Source organism: Pleurodeles waltl, chromosome 11 (genome assembly GCF_031143425.1).
Source record: "Pleurodeles waltl isolate 20211129_DDA chromosome 11, aPleWal1.hap1.20221129, whole genome shotgun sequence".
NCBI lineage: Eukaryota > Metazoa > Chordata > Amphibia > Caudata > Salamandridae > Pleurodeles > Pleurodeles waltl.
Window position 1 is genome coordinate 656,627,976 of NC_090450.1, and position 17,586 is coordinate 656,645,561.

Consider the following 17,586-nt stretch of genomic DNA (forward strand, 5'->3'; position numbering starts at 1 on the left):
CACGGTAGCCCTGTGTTTACTATAGGACAACAGCGTCACAGTTCTAGGGGTGAGCGGTGAGCTCCACCCCACTGGCGGAACTAACAGAGTTTTTGGCACTCTGCACTCCGCATGGAGTGCAGAGTTCGACCACAAACTCTGCTAGCCCCACCTGTTGAGTGGAGCTCACCATGAGCACACTGCAGCCCAGTTATGGGCCACACAGCGCAAGGGCAAACAGTCTGCACTTGAGCTGTGTGGCCCATAACTGGGCTGCAGGGTACACTTAGCCAGAATTCGGCAGCATTTAGCTGCTGCTGGTGCCAGCTTCGGATCCAGCCATCCAAGCCTCCCTCCAGCCTCACCAAGAGCCTGGGTGCAGAGAGCCAGGCCGCTGGCAAGTGACAACGGGGACCCTGGAGTCGACCTGGACCCATGTAAGACCCTTGTTTCCCTTTTATTCTGTGTGCACATGGTAGAGCAGGCCGGCGCACAAGAGGCCTGAAACAGCAGCTTTCCGTGCCTACGGCCCTGGCCTGAAATCAAGCCAAGGCCGTAGGCAGGGAAAGCTGCCATTTCAGGTCTCTTGTGAACCGGCCTTTCCCATGTGTAGTGCACACAGGGCAGGGCGTTGCACAAGAGGCCTTAAACTGCAGCTTTAACTGCCTATGGCCCTATCCTGAATACGCCTAAATCTCAGAAGCGCCTGGCTATTGCTTCTAAGATCAGGTGCATTTAGGAAAGGGTACCACCAGGGCAGGTGACACTTCGCTGCTCACGGAACCCCATGAAATTTCAATGGAGTTTTAAAATCAACTCCTCAGAATTCTGCAGAGTGGAACTCTGTGAGCTCTGCCCACCTCTACATAGTTTATGACGCTATTGTGGTGATTTGCTGGATTAGCGCCATAAATTATGGTGCTACTCTAGCACAGCAGAGGGTGGCCCATATGTTATTACGGGAGCGTCACTTTAATGCCTGCCCTCAACAGGCATTAAAAATGATGGAAACAATTTCATAGTGGAATCTTGTAAATTTCACTGTGCCGTGTTTTTGGGCCTCCCTGCGTGGGAACACCCCCTTGCATACATTATACATTGCGCAGGTATAATGTGGTGCAAGGGGTCACAAAGTGGCACAATGCAGTGCTACTTTGTAAATATGGCACACAATGGGGGCCTCCTTAACGCCTCCTTAGGGTAAAAAAAATGACACTAGGGAGGAGCAAGGAGGCGCAAGGAGCTTGTAAATATGTCCCTCAGTAACTTGCACCAAAGCACCTTGGGGCATATTTACAAGAAGGTGGCGCATCAACTCTGATATGCCCCTTTTCTTGTGTTGCCCTGCGCCCCTAACGTCGCTATCATAGCATTGTGTTTACTATACAGAATACCATGGCGCAGATTAGCACAAAAGCGTCATTATTTATGATGCTATTGTGGCACTTTGTTGGATTGGCTCCATAAATTATGGTGCTAGTCCAGCAAAGCAAAGAGAGGCCCATAGGTTATTATGGGAGTGTCACTTTAACACTTGCCTTGAGCAGGCATTACAAATGACAGAAAAATGTCACAGTGAAATCTTGTAAATTTCACTGCACCATTTTTTTGGGCCTCCCTCCGTGGAAACGCCCCCTCTTGCATACATTATACCTGGTGCAAGTATAATGTGGTGCAAGGGGTTAAAAAGTTATACAATGCAAGCATTACGCCACTTTGTACATATGGCGCTTGGTGGGGGTCTCCTTAGCATAAAAAAAACTGATGCTAGGGAGGCGCAAGGAGGCACAAGGGGCTTGTACATATGCCCCAGCGTCTTTCTGTTATGCGTAGTGCCCTGTAAGGACGTATTGTGATGCACATTGACGCACAATATGTTCTGGCGAAATACTGTTCCTAAATATGCTACTTTTACATACCTTTCTCAGTTTAGATGCAAGCAACAATGCAATGCAAGCAGCTGGTCAAATCTGTATAATATGAAGGGGCAATTGTACCGGAATTAGTCTAAGAATCCCTATCTACCACCCCTCCCCTCGGTGGCGTAACACCGACCTCTGCAGCCCCTGTGGCACAGGTGAGGCGCCCTCAACCTTTCATAGAGTTCCCAACCATTCAAGAGTCCCCCTCTCGCCCCAAGCTAATTAATACCTATGATATTTGGGAGACTTGGTGACCCTCATCACATTCTAAAAGCGGAGAGGGGCATTTTGTGTTGTTACCACCCCCCCCCCCCCCCACCCCCTCCACACACACACACACACACACACACACAGTCCCACCCCTTCGCCTTCAGCCTAATTCTCTCACCTAGGTCTTCGAGCAGCAGTCAGGTGGAAACTCCTCTGCGCGAGGCACTTTTGACCCCGGTGACTCATTTTCTACACGTCAAAATCTCTCTGCACCAAACTGTGGAATCGGCCGCGTACACACTAACAATGAAGGTGGCAGTGAAAGATTATACCAAGCACTGTGTCATGTACTATTATTTGGAACATTCCACTCCACAGGGCTTTGCGCGCCGATTTCAATAAAGCCGTCACCGGTCGTATTTAGAATCTAAACACCAAGGAGCATGAATAATACATTCACATTAAGGGGTCTTGGAAAGCGGGTGTTTATGTACGTGATAATGGGCTTGGAGCTGTAAATTAAAAGGCTGTAATCACAGGAAGGGTCTCTAGTGACACTTAATGAACCACAGGACTGAAGGTCGATCGTGGATGTAAACGTCGATATTATCCCATGACACCAATAAAAACCGAAACACTCGCTTTCTGAGATTCGTTTTTTGTAATAATGTATAAACGCGTGTCAGATTCAAATATCTCTCTGCGTGCTCGCTCACCTTAAGTGAATCTGAATGTGCCACCGGTTTCGAAATTTTTGGGCTGTTCATCTGTTCATCTCTCTCTCTCTACAGAGAGGGAGTGTGCTCCTCTGAAGTTTCATAGTTTGTTTTAAAGTATAATCTTGAAGGAGGTTGCGAAAGGGTTAATATTGCTATTTCTGCGTAAAAAGCACAACTTGTGTGACATTTCATGTTGCACATATCTCTATTTAACCACATCAATATGACTTTAAAAATTGTTCTGCATAAAACATATTTTGTAGAATACACTTAGCCTTCGTTAATTACAAGAGTCAAGGAACTCGCCACGTGGTAATAATACACGAGGGGCCATATTTATACTTTTCGACGCACAACTGCGCCAACGCAGTTGTGTGTCAAAAAATTTAACGCCATTCTGAAGCGCCATGCGGGTGCCGTATTTATTCAATGACGTTAGCCGGCGTTAGCCGGCTCTGCGGAGTGGTGTGCGTCAAAAAAAATTACTTACACCAGGCAGCGCCGGCGTAGGGGAATATGGAGGTTGGGCGTCAAAAAATGGGGCAAGTCAGGCTGAGGCAAAATTTTCGACTCAACCCGATTTGCGACGTTTTTTTTTTACTCCCAACCCCCATTGAAATGACTCCTGTCTTAGCAAAGACAGGAGTCATGCCCCCTTGTCCAATGGCCATGCCCAGGGGACTTATGTCCCCTGGGCATGGTCATTGGGCATAGTGGCATGTAGGGGGGCACAAATCAGGCCCCCCTATGCCACAAAAAAAATAATAATAATAATACGTACCTGAACTTACCTTAAGTTCCCTGGGATGGGTCCCTCCATCCTTGGGCATCCTCCTGGGGTGGGCAAGGGTGGCAGGGGGTGTCCCTGGGGGCATGGGAGGGCACCTCTGGGCTCCTTCCGAGCCCACAGGTCCCTTAACGCCTGCCCTGAGCAGGCGTTAAAAAATGACGGTAACGAGGGTAGACGTCATTTTTTTTGACCCGCCCACTCCCGGGCGTCATTTTTGCCCGGGAGAATAAATACGACGCACATGCCTCGGAGTCATTTTTTAGTAGGGAACGCCTCCCTTGCATATCATTAACGCAAGGAAGGTGTCCACGCTAAAAAATGACGCAAACTCCAAGATCTTTGGCGCTCGACGCATCTAACGCCAAAGTATAAATATGGAGTTAGTTTTGCGTCGGATTTGCGTAAAAAAAAACGACGCAAATCCGGCGCAAACAGAGTATAAATATGCCCCGAGAAATCCTGATAACATCGGATGCTGTAATTTCCGGCTGTGGTTTCATCACACTTTTAGAAGTTCGACCCTTCAGAATGGGGAGTAACCAGATTAACTGGGGTTTATACACCGATTCACACGATTCCCTCAAACCAGACAGTATCCCATGCAACGACATCAGCAGTTTTTTCCTCCTGAAATTCACCCAGAAATAAAGATCTGGGGCACAGTAAGGTCGTTCAAAACACAAACCGACATTTCCCTGATTGTTGTTCTGCTGGAAGTAGGGCCTCATTCAACGTTTGAGGAGCAGGACAGACACCGAAACATGGTGGATTTCACATCTGCGTTATTCAGTGCTTTGACATGAATGCCAGTTTATTACTGTGGGCACAGCAGCTCCTTTTTTTGGACGATGGGAGGAATCCCGCAACTCTAACTAGGGCCCTTAGTATTCTTTTGGTACTGCAGTAAACTTGCTTTGGAAAACTCTGCATACATTCTCTTCCTCATTTGGGTTTGCTCGAGGCGAAAAGTATCTCACAATTCAGATACATTTCTATACAAACATAAACTGAAAAACTGCAACGGTTAGGAAGGGTGAAGGGCTTCGCTAGAGGAACAAATGTAGCACAAGTTTACTGCCTCTTTCTGTCTCTCTAATATATGTATTAAATATTCAGATATGTATTCACTGATTCACTGAAATACATATTCAAAATAGCAAAAGTGCTTAGCTGTATGAGTAATAAAAGTTGTTACATCCGCTGAGTGAACGGGCAACTGAAGTTTGCAACTTTGACACTTGCCACACACTGCGCATAGTAGCCTCATAGAAACCATCATTCAGTGACAAGTCAGCAAAAGGATCACCTTCCGTCTTCTCACCCACGCACACAAAGCCCTCCACAACAAGGGACCGGAATACCTCAACAGACGCCTCAGCTTCTACGTCCCCACCCGCCCCCTCCGCTCCGCTGGCCTCGCACTTGCTGCCGTCCCTCGCACCCGCCGCTCCACGGCGGGTGGGAGATCCTTCTCCTTCCTGGCGGCCAAGACCTGGAACTCCCTCCCCACCAGCCTCAGGACCACCCAGGACCACTCCGCTTTCCGGAGACTCCTAAAGACTTGGCTGTTCGAGCAGCGATAACCCCCCCTTTCCCCCCTAGCGCCTTGAGACCCGCACGGGTGAGTAGCGCGCTTTATAAATGTTAATGATTTGATTTGATTTGATTTGACAAAACTGATGACATTACATTTGGCATCTTTTATACACGAATGCTGACAATATACAAATGTTTAGCTACTTTTCAGAGTTCACTCTTGTGCTTGACAGTTTCAGCTGTGCCCGTTTTAATCCTAAATGCTCTCTCCCCTCTTCTTGCTAGAAAGTGATCGATATCAAGGGAAGTAAAATTTTCTGTTTATCAAGAGGAGAACCTACAAGTGAGGGACTGAGTGTGTCATTATTTAGTAAGTAAGTGTTAGAGTGAACAGAACTTTCTATTATAGAAAGAATAACAACAAAGCAGTAGAATAACAGCAAAACATGCATACAAGCAGGTTCTTAGAGTCTGCAAGTCCATTTTTCAGTCACTACCCTCGAGAGAAGATACAGATGAATCTATTCCTGAAGAGTTCTGTCCTTATGAGTTAATTGAATTAGAGGTGGCTTACATAGCCTCAGGGTTATAGGTAGAAGGTTTTCCAAGTTAAAGGCACATTACTCCCAGTTAAGGGCTACCAATCCTCTGCTGGTTAAAGGGTGATTGTGGGATAAGAAGCATTAATGCTGAGTAATGCTGAGTTGAGTTTCCTGCCAGGGCTGGCTGAGATCCAGACCTGTGTTTCACCAGACCATATCAATACCAAAGGGTGATTTAAATTTGCTCTCAGGATCTACTTGGCAAAGTTTAGGAAACTCCAACTTTTGAAAATGTAGGTGCATTTTTACAGCTCGATTTTGAAGTCTGTGAAATGTAATCAAGTTGACTAGACTAGCCATCATAGGACTAACCTTGATTGCTCACTCTATTGAGAGGATCAAAGATAGGGAGAACTCTTTGACATGTGGAGTTTTACATTCTGATCACCTTAACAGCGGCATTGATTTGAAGAGAAAGCAAGAGATCATAATCAAAATTAATCCACAGTCTTTTTTCTTTTTAAGGTCGGGAAGGAGGCCGTAGACCAGTATTTCAACTGAAAAGAAGAAAATTTGAAATATGTATTTCAGTCCTGTTATTATTTTTACCTCCATTTAATCAGGGAATGCTGTTTCAAATCCAGGGTTGGCTGGTACCTAGGCAATTGATGTCACTGGTATACTGTTCAGTGTTACATTACATTGATTTGTTTGTAATTGGCGTACATTAGGGTATCTGTTCTACTTAATTATCAACTGAAATAGATGGCAGCTAATGCAATTAAGCAGAAGCAGTGTGAGGGCAGTGACTGTGGCCACCACATAATAACCTAGGGAGGGTGACTCTGAAGATCCCTTAAATTGTTGAAAGAATTAACTAATCCAGTTAGGTTATTTCTCAGATATAACAAACCAATATTTCAGTCTAGAGAGGAGGATGACCAGGAGGAATCAGAGCAACTAGCTAACTTATTTTTACATGCGAGGAATAACACTACTTTGATATCAATAATAGCTGATTATGTCCTTGTTATAAGTTGGAACCCCTTTTGGAGGTCACAAAGCAGTTAATTTTTCCAGTATATTCTTTGAGTTGGCCTTTTACCCTTTCCAGAATTTTTCAGTGGTAATGGGCATTTGAAGTCCTCTGAAAATTAGACAGTCCAGGGGATTTGCTGTCACTTTCTTTAGCAGTTAGAGAATTATTGCATATTTCAATTGACAGCATACTGTTTGCTGACAAAGAATTTACAGTGCTGCCATTCTGTTGACAGAGAGAGACAGTCATGCTACTTGCAAGATGTGGGATAAGTCTCAGCTGAGAAAGTAGATCTTTTAATTTTTGAGGCTAATGTATCCTCTGCACCTGTGCATCTCTAAGTTTCCAACCAGTGAATACATAACACTGGTTGAGAACCTAGAGATGGCTCCAGCCTAGGGATGTGAGAGGGCCTTCATTGATGTTTGCATTAGTAATCTTGGATCCTTTAAAAGGTTTGTATTCTTATTGACAGCCTTGGAGTATTGTGTGGACTTCCATAAAGGACTTAAGTTGACCTGAGATCTCTACTTGTTTTGGAGTTGATGATTTTATTCTGAGTGTTAACTCACATGAAAAATGCCATTGGTTTTGTCATGGGTTGTTTCCTTCTTTAATGAGCTCAGAGAAGTTCCCAGTGCAAAGAATCATTCATCACTTTCTAGAGATTTTGTGCAAATAAGTTCGAATGGTTCTAGAGGAAAGACAAGGGGTGTGCATCAGCAAACATAGATGGGATTTGATTGTATTGGAAAATATATATAGGTTACGTTTCGAAAAAACATCTGCCTAAAGTAAAAATCGGTAAAAAGTTAGTGAATACATATTGTTTTCAATCGTGCAAACACATTCCAACATTTTCTCGCTTGTTTTATTGAAAATGCAAAGGTTTCCAACCTATGTAAGCAGCACATCTGCAACATCAAAAATCAGGATAGCAATGCAGTTTCTATGTTGGGTTAGGACACTGTTTATTTCATTTGGTAATCACTGGCTTAAGGAGTTGGGCCATTACAGTGTTTTTGAAACATGCAAAAAATGCACTTTATGCACCAGCTAAGGGAGCAAGTTTCACAGGCATTGTTGATCCTTAGAGAATGCAATCCTCTCTCTCTGTCTTCAGTCTTGAGTGTTTCATGAGCTTCTATATGCTGATTTAAGATTAAGGCTTGTGGACCCATTCAAATCCCTCCCTTTAAAAACTATGAGCAGGTCAGTTTATTTACATTTCAAACCCAACAAAACCCCACAGAGGACTATTTTCCATGCTCAGGACCGAAATGCATTACCTTATCTGGCAAGGGTATTCAATAACACCTCTACCAGTTAGGCTGTCCTTTTGGGATTACCTAAAAGTGAGTTTAACCATACGGGTATTAATCATCTTGGCGGAGTGTGCCACAGGGCATAGGAGGTCATACACATGCGCAATTGCCTGATTAAGGGAGGGGAACAGTCTGATTAATTTCACTGATTTCCACTACCTTATTTGGCTTTAAGACCTGCTTTCAAATCAGGCTGAAATAAATTAACGCGTCTCTGCAGATTTTTGTGCTCAGTCTAGTCCTATCTTCCCACCACCGTTTTTCAAAAGAGGTACCGAATAGCAAAACAATTGCGGTCTCTGCCTCTGCATGCTTCCAGTAAGTGTAAGCGCCAACATCAAGCCTATTCACTTTCACAGAGACCTGGATGCCTGTTTCTTCAGAAAACATTTTTGACCTTTACATTTTTACTTTATAATTTATGGCATTGTTTTTAATAAATATAATGTGGAGTAATTATTTCGGCAAAGCATAAATAATGTTTAATTTATTTAAAAGATGTATGCATTTTGGACAGGACTCTGGAGTACTTCATACTATACCCAAGCTATAAAAAGAAAAAAATCACAAGTAGCTAAAATGATGACATCATAAATTCTTGGGCAAAGTTTGGAACAATATATGGCTCTGGTAGAGTTCAAAATGAAAACAGTTTGTAGTATTTCTCTACCAGATTACTTAAGCGTGAGCCCCTCAAAACATGCCATTGAAAAAAAGTTTTACTGAACATACCTCAGAGGTGAATGAACCCTGCACTATATTTCCGAAGATATGGCGCCCAGCAGCATTCATCTGAAAACGAGTAAATTAGTTTTTTTATTTTTTATTTTTATGAATTCAAGTAAAGAGAATAAACATCACTAACAAATTAGAATAAAGTACAATAAAATAAAATAAAAAAAGTAAAAGGAGAATTTCACACCAAAGAATACGATTTTCAAAAGGTCTGAAAAAGAAGGACATTTTGTTCTCATTTCAATTTAGAAGGGTAAAAGTTCCAGTCCTCTGGTTCCTCAGTGGAAAAGTAAGCGCATAACCCTCTTAGAAACGTACGTTCTGAGAATCTGAAGTTGTAGCTCGCAGAGCTCTGATTTCCTAAATGGACTACAGATACAGAGGCTTAGTACGTTGTTTAACATTAAAACATAGAAAAGCATTATGATGACATTAAGATGTTGAATATTATATTAATACAAGAACAAAGAGGGAGAAGGAGGTAATGGGGCTGGGTCTGTCTTCCTTATAGCCTATATAACATTACAAAAGAGGCCCAGCTAAGAACTACCACAGGATGGATAGGAAAAAGGGATTTTCCTGTTAGAAAAACCCTCACCCACCAAGGTTACCCCTTGGCCGCATGCTTCATCATTGGATTTCTTCCCGTTCCACTACGGAGCGGGGCATGCTACGACCTACAGGATACGTGGGAGCACTGATGTAGTCTTGTCAATGTGATTCACAGGAGGGAAAGGAGTGGTGGGGTTTTGGGCGAGTTAAAAATACCTGTCTTCTAGTAATGATATAGGAATCCAAATACTACTGAGTATCAATGACGGACACCACAAACAATAGGTGTCATCTTATGACACCACATTAGTAAGGTGAATTGTACCATATCACAGAGGATGTCATTTTTATGCTTTCAATAGAGGTGGTCAAACAAGGATTGGCATCAGGGAGTCCACCTTGGTCCTGAAAAGGAGCCTAGGGGTAAGGATCCGACAAATGTAGACTAGAAAGTCAGGTAAATTCTATCCCCCACTTCTGCAGCCCCTTTTTGATCATACTGCCTCCAAGCGATCTATTGAATCATTGGAATTACTAGGAGACAGGTATTTTTAACTCACCCAAGACCCCACCACTCCTATCCCTCCTGTGATTCACATTGACGAGACTACATCAGTGCTCCCATGTATCCCGTAGGTCATAGCATGCCCTGCTCCGTAGCGAAACGGGAAGAAACCTCAATGATGAAGCATGCCACCAAGGGGTAACCCTGGTGGGTGAGAATATTATAACAAGCCATTTTAGGTCACGCAAAGTTGTGGCAGATTGCTTGATAGAAGGGAGACCTGTCCTATATTTCCATTTGTTGCCTACTGCACTGTCTGCCATCCCTATAGTTTAAGCACATTAATGAATTTTAATAGACACATATTTTGTCTGTGATCTTTATGAGTATATCTCTACTTCTTTGAAAGAAGTGCATGCTAATGCATACCTCTGATGGAAATGAATCATTCAGTGAACTGTGAGAGGACAATGTAAACTTATAAACTTAGGGTAAGAGATTATCATATGCAATAGCATCATGGAGAGGGTCTAAAGCAGACAAGAATCGCCAACCCATGCCTTCAAGGACTCCACTGGGAGGCATGCGTGAAAATGCAAGCAGACAGCAAGGTCCTCATTACTAGTGCCCAGTCCGTTGCGATATGTGCAAAAAATGCCCACAACCAAGCATATCACAATTAGGAGTTTTGCTAGCTGACATCACACTCCCTGGTTTTCACCCAAAAGATTTTGATAGGTCAGACCTCCTGAAATTTGTCAGGGGGAAAAAAAACGCCCGATAGTGACTTGGACATGTGGGTTTCAGTGACCCAAACCACAGTGTGCATTAATATGCATTATCAGAAACAAACTCGAAATTGAGATATATTTATCAGACCTGATAAATTCTGACTCAGTGAACTTCATCATACTTGATAAATATGCAAAGCATCATATACTAGTAATGAGGTCCGATTTCTATAACATTTCACCGCTCAAACATAATAGAAATTTATGACGTTTGACATTTCTTACTGAAAAGAAACCTTTTCTCATTAAGTTGCAACTATTTCTGAGCACTCAGCTTAGTTATACATTGATTTCAAACTCAATAAATGCCCTAAGAATGTAAACACCCCAACTTCCCGCTATCTTGAATCAGTATCTACAAACTTCAACACAGCACGCAAGCCAATGAAAAGCAAATGCCTTGAGGACTGCTTTGCAGACACTTTTACTAGAGGACACAGCCGGTGTCCATCATTAATACTATTAGCCACATGTTGGTAATCCTGCAAAAGGGCATTGGTTTTGTTCAGCCATAAACAAACCACAATTGTACACTGTGGTGACGACACAAACACATTCTGCTTTGACATCCAGGACAAAACAGTCAAAATATCTGTACTCGAAGCCATGAACCGATAAAGGAGATATATTTTGAAATGATAGAATATGTACCATGGTACCTTCTCTGGTTTCTCATGGAAAATTAGTTGCATTGCTATTGTACAGGAGGACTTACTTGATCTCTGCATATTTCCGTAGATTGCTCAATCCAATCATGCATTGCTTGTTTAATGGTTATCCCAAAATCTTGCTATGCCACGATTGGCCAAGGGTACCCATCTGTCCTAAGGTTTCAACACTGTAATGTCACCTAGAATGCTTTCTAAAGATTAGGAACCACCTTAACCTCTTTAAATCACTAAACAACACTAAGCCATCATTTGAATCCAGGGACCTAGGCCTAAGCAATTATGATTATTTGAACCTCCAAAAAACACACACAAATAACATTCATCAAACAACTTCACCAATGACTAAATTGTTTATCTAATTCACAAGCAAGCAAAAAGTCTAAATTGTAATGTTAATGGAAAGGTTGGATTTCTTTCTACATTCAATTTAGGCCACCCATTGTTCTTGCTATATTCTGTTTACTTCACATGCTCTGTCCCTACAAATCGATCTGAGTATGCAAAAGTTAATTTTTTGCATCCAATTTCAAATTCCTTAACATTTAGAGAGCATGTTTTTCGTTTTTTACATTTTCTTTATTTATATTTACCTTATTAATCTGTTAATATTACTTGATGTTCTAATCAGTTTTGCTTTCCCACTCAGTAGGCGTCGCAGATCCCCAACAGAGCTCATACCCCAGGTTAAGAACTGCTGCTCTACTGCAGCGCTTGTAGTGCCTTGCTGCTGATCTGTGACTGAAATCGAGTCAAAAACTGCTCTGTAAGGGTAATTCATCACAACACAACACTGTCTTGGCAAATGTTTAATCTCACTAGTACCGGTTTAACACCCACATTAAGCAATAAACCACTGATAAGTAACCTGATAACATTTGTCAAGGGTCTTCTACTACACAGAAATATGTGTCACCCTCTTTTTAAGCACCTTTTGATCCACTTGAGCTTGCATTTTCGGTACAATATGCCAGTTAAGCAGCAGAAAATGGATTAAGTGGCAAATGAGGAACATTCATATTTATATGGTAAAAGCTGTGACTGCAAAAGCGCACAATTGAAGTGGCTCTGCTTATGATGTACCATTGGTATTAGAGGTGGGAGAGCTACAGAAGAATCGAGCCTTGCTTGTTCCAGATGTCTGACTCTGGCTTGGCCTGAGATCCTTTAGGACTTCCGAGTCAAAAATGAGCCGTGCTATGAGCTCAACCAGTCCAGCATACACAGCCCACCTAATCCTACTCCACAGATACTGGCTATTCTAGCTCCTCCCCTTCTGCAGCACCTAACCTTGACTTTCCAAAACATTTGCCTGAGTGAAAGAAGGACAGAGCAATTAAAAAGGAAGAGTCAGGAGTGAGGAAGAGGGATAGATCAGAGGAAGATGGTCAGTGGTTGGGAAGAGGAAAGAGATAGACAGCCTGGTGAGGGACGTGTTAGCCAGAAAGGAGGTGAATTTGGCACGGAGAGCAGTCAGAAATAGGAAAGAAAACAGCGGGAGAAAGAAATGTCATGGAAGAGGGGTGGAACTGTGACAGGCCGGTCTGAAGGTTAAGAAGGGCTGGAACAGAACCAGAAGGGTGACGTGCCTGACTATAATTGCCAGCACATCTGACCTATCAGGGGCACCTGCCTGTCACAGCATGTACATATCCAAACAGCATGTACATAACCAACTATGAACATGTCTGCTTCTGCATTTTTAATTTCAAAAGCTGCATTTTTCAGTACCACTTGTGCACAGGGGCGGTAAAGGCGTGTTTCCAGCACAAACTTTAATGTGCTTTTCATTTTTAGCATGCCTTTGTATCGCGGGCTTCTGCGGTTGTCTTGGTAACGTTTCCTTGCTGAATAACAGAGAAGAAATTTCAATATCAAGAACCACTGTCAGCTGACCTGCCAATAAAACAATAGCTGTGCGTGGGATGCTCTCTGCTTCCCCCGTTTTATTTTTGCATCCTACACATCTGCAGCTCTGACCTTTCCAGGGGCTGTAAATGTGCGAGCTCAGGCAGGAGGGGACCTTAGCAATCATTTTTCGTTCAAACCTGCTTCACAAGTACATACGTACATCGAATTTTACATAGTAATTTGCTCTGGGTCTTCAATACCACGGCATATTCTGAATTAAAAACCTCAAGAATCCCTCTTGTGTTTTTTATCGCTGTTCCATCCATCTCCCCACCACATAAATCCTCTAGGTGTGAACAGCTAGGCAGTGGCTTATTTCCTCTTATGAATCTGTGACGCACAAACCCATTTTCCGAAAACACAGAATAATGTTGAATAACCCAGCATTTCAACCACACACATACACACTGTAGATAATCTGTGAGTAATATTCCTGAGCAGATTGTGCACTATAAATGTCAATTAAAAATTAAAATAAAACCAACATCATGCCCTGCAAAGAACGTCATCATACTGAGACAGAATCAACAATTGGCAAAGCCAACAGGTCTCCCCTAAGCAAGAGTTATTGGCTTTGCCAATATGTTTTAGCCGTGTTGTGCACCAGCGTGGCTACTGATGAGCATGGCTATAAGTTAGTTGGGTAAAGGCAAGTGGTGTGATGTGGAATGTCATGAAGTGGAATGGAGAGTTGTGAAGTGTTGTGGTGGGAGTAGAGTGTCGTAGAGTGGAAAGGTGAAGAGTGGAGTAGAGTTGAGAGCATAGAGTGGAGTACAGTGTCAGAGTGTGGAAGAGTGTCACTGAATGAAGTAGAACAGAGTGGCATGGAGTGGCGTAGAGTAGCATGTAGTGGCGTAGAGGGTGTTGCGTACAGTGGTGTAGACAGTTTTAGAGTGGCAAAGAGTGGAGTATATTTTCGTAGATTGGAGTGGCATAGACTGGCGTAATTTTAGGAGAGTGGAATCGCATAGCGTGGAGTATACTGTTGTAGGATCGAGTGGCATAGAGTAGAGTCGAGTGGCATAGATTGCAGAGGCATAAAGTGGAATAGTAGAGTGGAGTGGAATAGATTAGTGTGTCATAGAATAGACAGGAGTAAAGTGGCATGGATAGTTATAGAGAGAGAGAGTTGCGTAGAGCACCGTAGAGTGAAGTAGTGTTATAGAGTGGCATGTAATGCAGTAAAATGTTGTGGAGTGGAGTTGCACGGAGTGTCATAGAGTGGAGTAGAGTTTAATGAAGTAGAGTGGGATAGTGGCGTGGAGTAGGGTGGCATAGTGTGTCATAGAATCAATAGAAGTAAAGTGGCATGGTGTGGCATAGAGGGAGTTGTGTAGAGTGTCATATAGTTGAGCAGTGTTGAAAAGTTGCACAGAGTGGGGAAGAGTGTTGTAGAGTGGAGTGGCATACAGTAGAGTAGAATGGAGTACAGCTTAATGGAGAAGAGCATCATAGAGTGGAATATTATAGAGTGGATTGTCATAGAGTGGAGCATCATAGAGTGGAGTAGAATGGCCTAGACTGAACTGGCATAGAGTAAATTGGTGAAGAGTAGATTGGCACAGAGTGCAGTGGTGTAAAGTGCATTGGTTTTGAGTAAAGTGGTGTAGAGCACATTGGCGTAGAGTGCAGTGACGTAGAGTGATGTAGAGTGCATTGGTGCAGAGTAAAGTGGTGCAGAGTAGAGTGCAGTGTCATATCGTGGAGGGTTGCAGGGTACAGTACAGAGATGTAGAGTAGAGTGCAGTGGCATAGAGTAGATTGTTTGAAAGTAGAGTGAAGTGGCATAGAGTAGAATGGGTCAAGGAAGAGTGCAGTGGCATAGAGTACGTCAATGTAGAGTGCATTGGCACAGAGTGCAGTGTGGCATAGTAGAGTGGCATACAGTGGAATGGCTTAGAGTGGAGTGGTACAGTTTAGAGTGGAGTAGCCTAATCTGGAGAGGTCTAGAGTGCAGAGGCACATAGTAGAGTGGAGGAGAGTGCACTGACATAAAGTAGAGTGGTGCAGAGTAGAGTGGAGAGGTGTTGTGTGAAATAACGTAGAGTGCAGAGTCATAGAGTGCACTGGTACACAGTTGATTAGAGTGGAGTAGAGTGTAGTGGTGTAGAGTGCATTGGCATACACTGTATTGGCTTTGAGTGCAGTAGAGTGGTGCAGTGGAGTGGCAGAGAGTGCAGTGTTGCAGAGTAGAGTGTTTAGAGTGCAGTGGTGTAGAGTAGAGTGCATAGAGTGTAATGGCATAGAGTGCAGTGGCATAGAGTGGTGCAGAGCAAAGTGATGTAGAGTGAAATGGTGTAGAGTGTTGCAGAGTAGAATATAGTGGTGTACAGTGCAGTAGTGAAGGAAATTTGATTTAGAGTGTAGTGACATAGAGTGCATTGTTTTTTAGTAAAGTGGTGTAGAGTGCACTGGCGTAGTGTGGAGTGGCACAGAATGGAGTGGCACTGAGTGCAGTGGTGCATAGTAGAGTTGTTTGGGGTAGTGAGCATTGACACAGAGGAGAGTGTGCAGAGTAAATAAGCCTAGAGTGGAGTGATGCAGAGTATAGTGCAGTGACAGAGTGTGCAATGGCATGGAGTGGTGTAGCGTGGAGTGGTACAGAGCAGAGTTGAGTGGGGTAAAGTGGAGTATGCACTGCCATCACACACAACACATCTTCAATTGAAATGACCATTACATTTGCTCAGACATACAATTTTACTGATAAATGTATACAGAACACATACAATAATGTGTGGAAATGTCATTACCTAGTGTATTGATTTCTTTTGAACATATTGGAATATTTGTTACCACCACACATGAAATTATGTTGTGTGTGAGAAAACAAATAACATTGTACAGCTTTCCTCAAGCATACCCACAGTAGCCAGCTTGTTTGTCACAAAAATCCACTCACTTTGAAGTCAGAGAAAGAAAAGTGAACACCAAGCTCCCAGGAATACAGAGCATGACATTTGAGATCTGTATTTGATAAGACAAGATAAGAACAAGATTTAAATGCCTTTCTACAGAAATCCAGTACTGGTGGCAGAGTACAGTAAATAAGGCTTGGGCATCAGAAGGGACAAACTCAAGCTGGACAGCCTAAAACAAATAAAGCCAACAAATAGAAAGCAAACAAATGTGAGTTACATACCTCAAAGCCAATGTTAAGAAATAGATGGAATGCATTCCCAGGGAAACTTTCGAAATGTTCCCAAGATGTCAATAAATCAGACAGCTGTGTTGTCTAGTAGGCTTTGACCTAAAAATGAACTGCCAGTGCAAAGGCAAGACTTTGTTAACAGCACTTGAGCGCTCCCTGGAAGTTCAGATTTTCTTAAAGTCACAATAACGTAAATGTATTTTATGACAGGCATGGTTAACTTTGCGTATTTCTAAATCTTTGATTTTGTTAGGTAAGATTAACAGGTGTTTTTGCCCACTACTAAAATGCAGCTCTGATTTACTTTGCAGAAGCATTACAAAAGTCTGCTTTAGATGGTATAGCAAACCTGGTCAACGTGACAACTGTAGCATCAAGTAGTGTTACAGAATGCACAATGTGATGAATCTATGAATCACCGTCTATGAAGAAAATAACAAAATGATGCATTGTTGCATTGAGCATAAAGAACACCTGCAAAGGTTGTGCATAGCTTATATCACTGATTGGAAGATAGCTTGGAAGGTTGCCATGATCGAATATCAGCTGGGTTTCCTGCAGGGCCGGACCGACCTGTAGGGCAATAAGGTAGTACCCAATGGGCTGGTGTGACAGATCAGTATGTGGGACGGTCATTTAGCAGTATATGGGCCTGTTTTACAGCTATGTGGGATGGCTTTACTGTTGGCTTCCTTGATATTACCACACACAATGCCTGCAGCAAACGCTCTCCCACATCTTGCAAAATACCCATACAGGTTGTCTTTGCAAGTCTGAAACTGACCTGATTTGCAGATGTGGGCCACTTCTTTAGCTATCTGGTTCACTAATGGGGCCTCTTTTATTTGGATGCCTGAATCTTTTTTTTGTCCCATCTGACCCTCCTTTTCTGTACCTGAAACTTCTGAGGTCTGCACACTGATTAGCAAAGTCCTGGATAATGATGACCCTACTACATGAAAGTACTAAGAGGAATTTGGTTTGTGGTGAGCACTGTATAAAGTGCGAGGTTAAACAAGATAGCTTGAATACTGCAGGGTTGCCAATTACGTGTAACATTCAGTGCAGAAGGACGCAAGTTGTTGATTTCAAGGATTGATGCATACACCATTTTGAGAGCAATTGTTTATTGTGTGAAAGTCCAAGTATTCACTTCTTTATTTACCACTATATTTTTTACTCAGTGTCATTTGATTTGTTCGCAGGGCTGA

The 17,586-nt window shown here is 42.8% G+C and overlaps 1 protein-coding gene across 2 annotated transcripts in view; it reads right to left on the reverse strand.

Annotated features, from left to right (window-relative positions):
- Positions 1 to 17,586, reverse strand: part of LRRTM4 (leucine rich repeat transmembrane neuronal 4) — a 1,757,998-nt gene that overhangs the window by 986,102 nt on the left and 754,310 nt on the right. For both annotated transcript variants that reach the window (XM_069214164.1, XM_069214163.1), the window contains exon 3: positions 8,795 to 8,854. In XM_069214164.1, the coding sequence (XP_069070265.1) occupies positions 8,795 to 8,854 (60 nt within the window). The remainder of the gene's footprint in view (positions 1 to 8,794; positions 8,855 to 17,586) is intronic.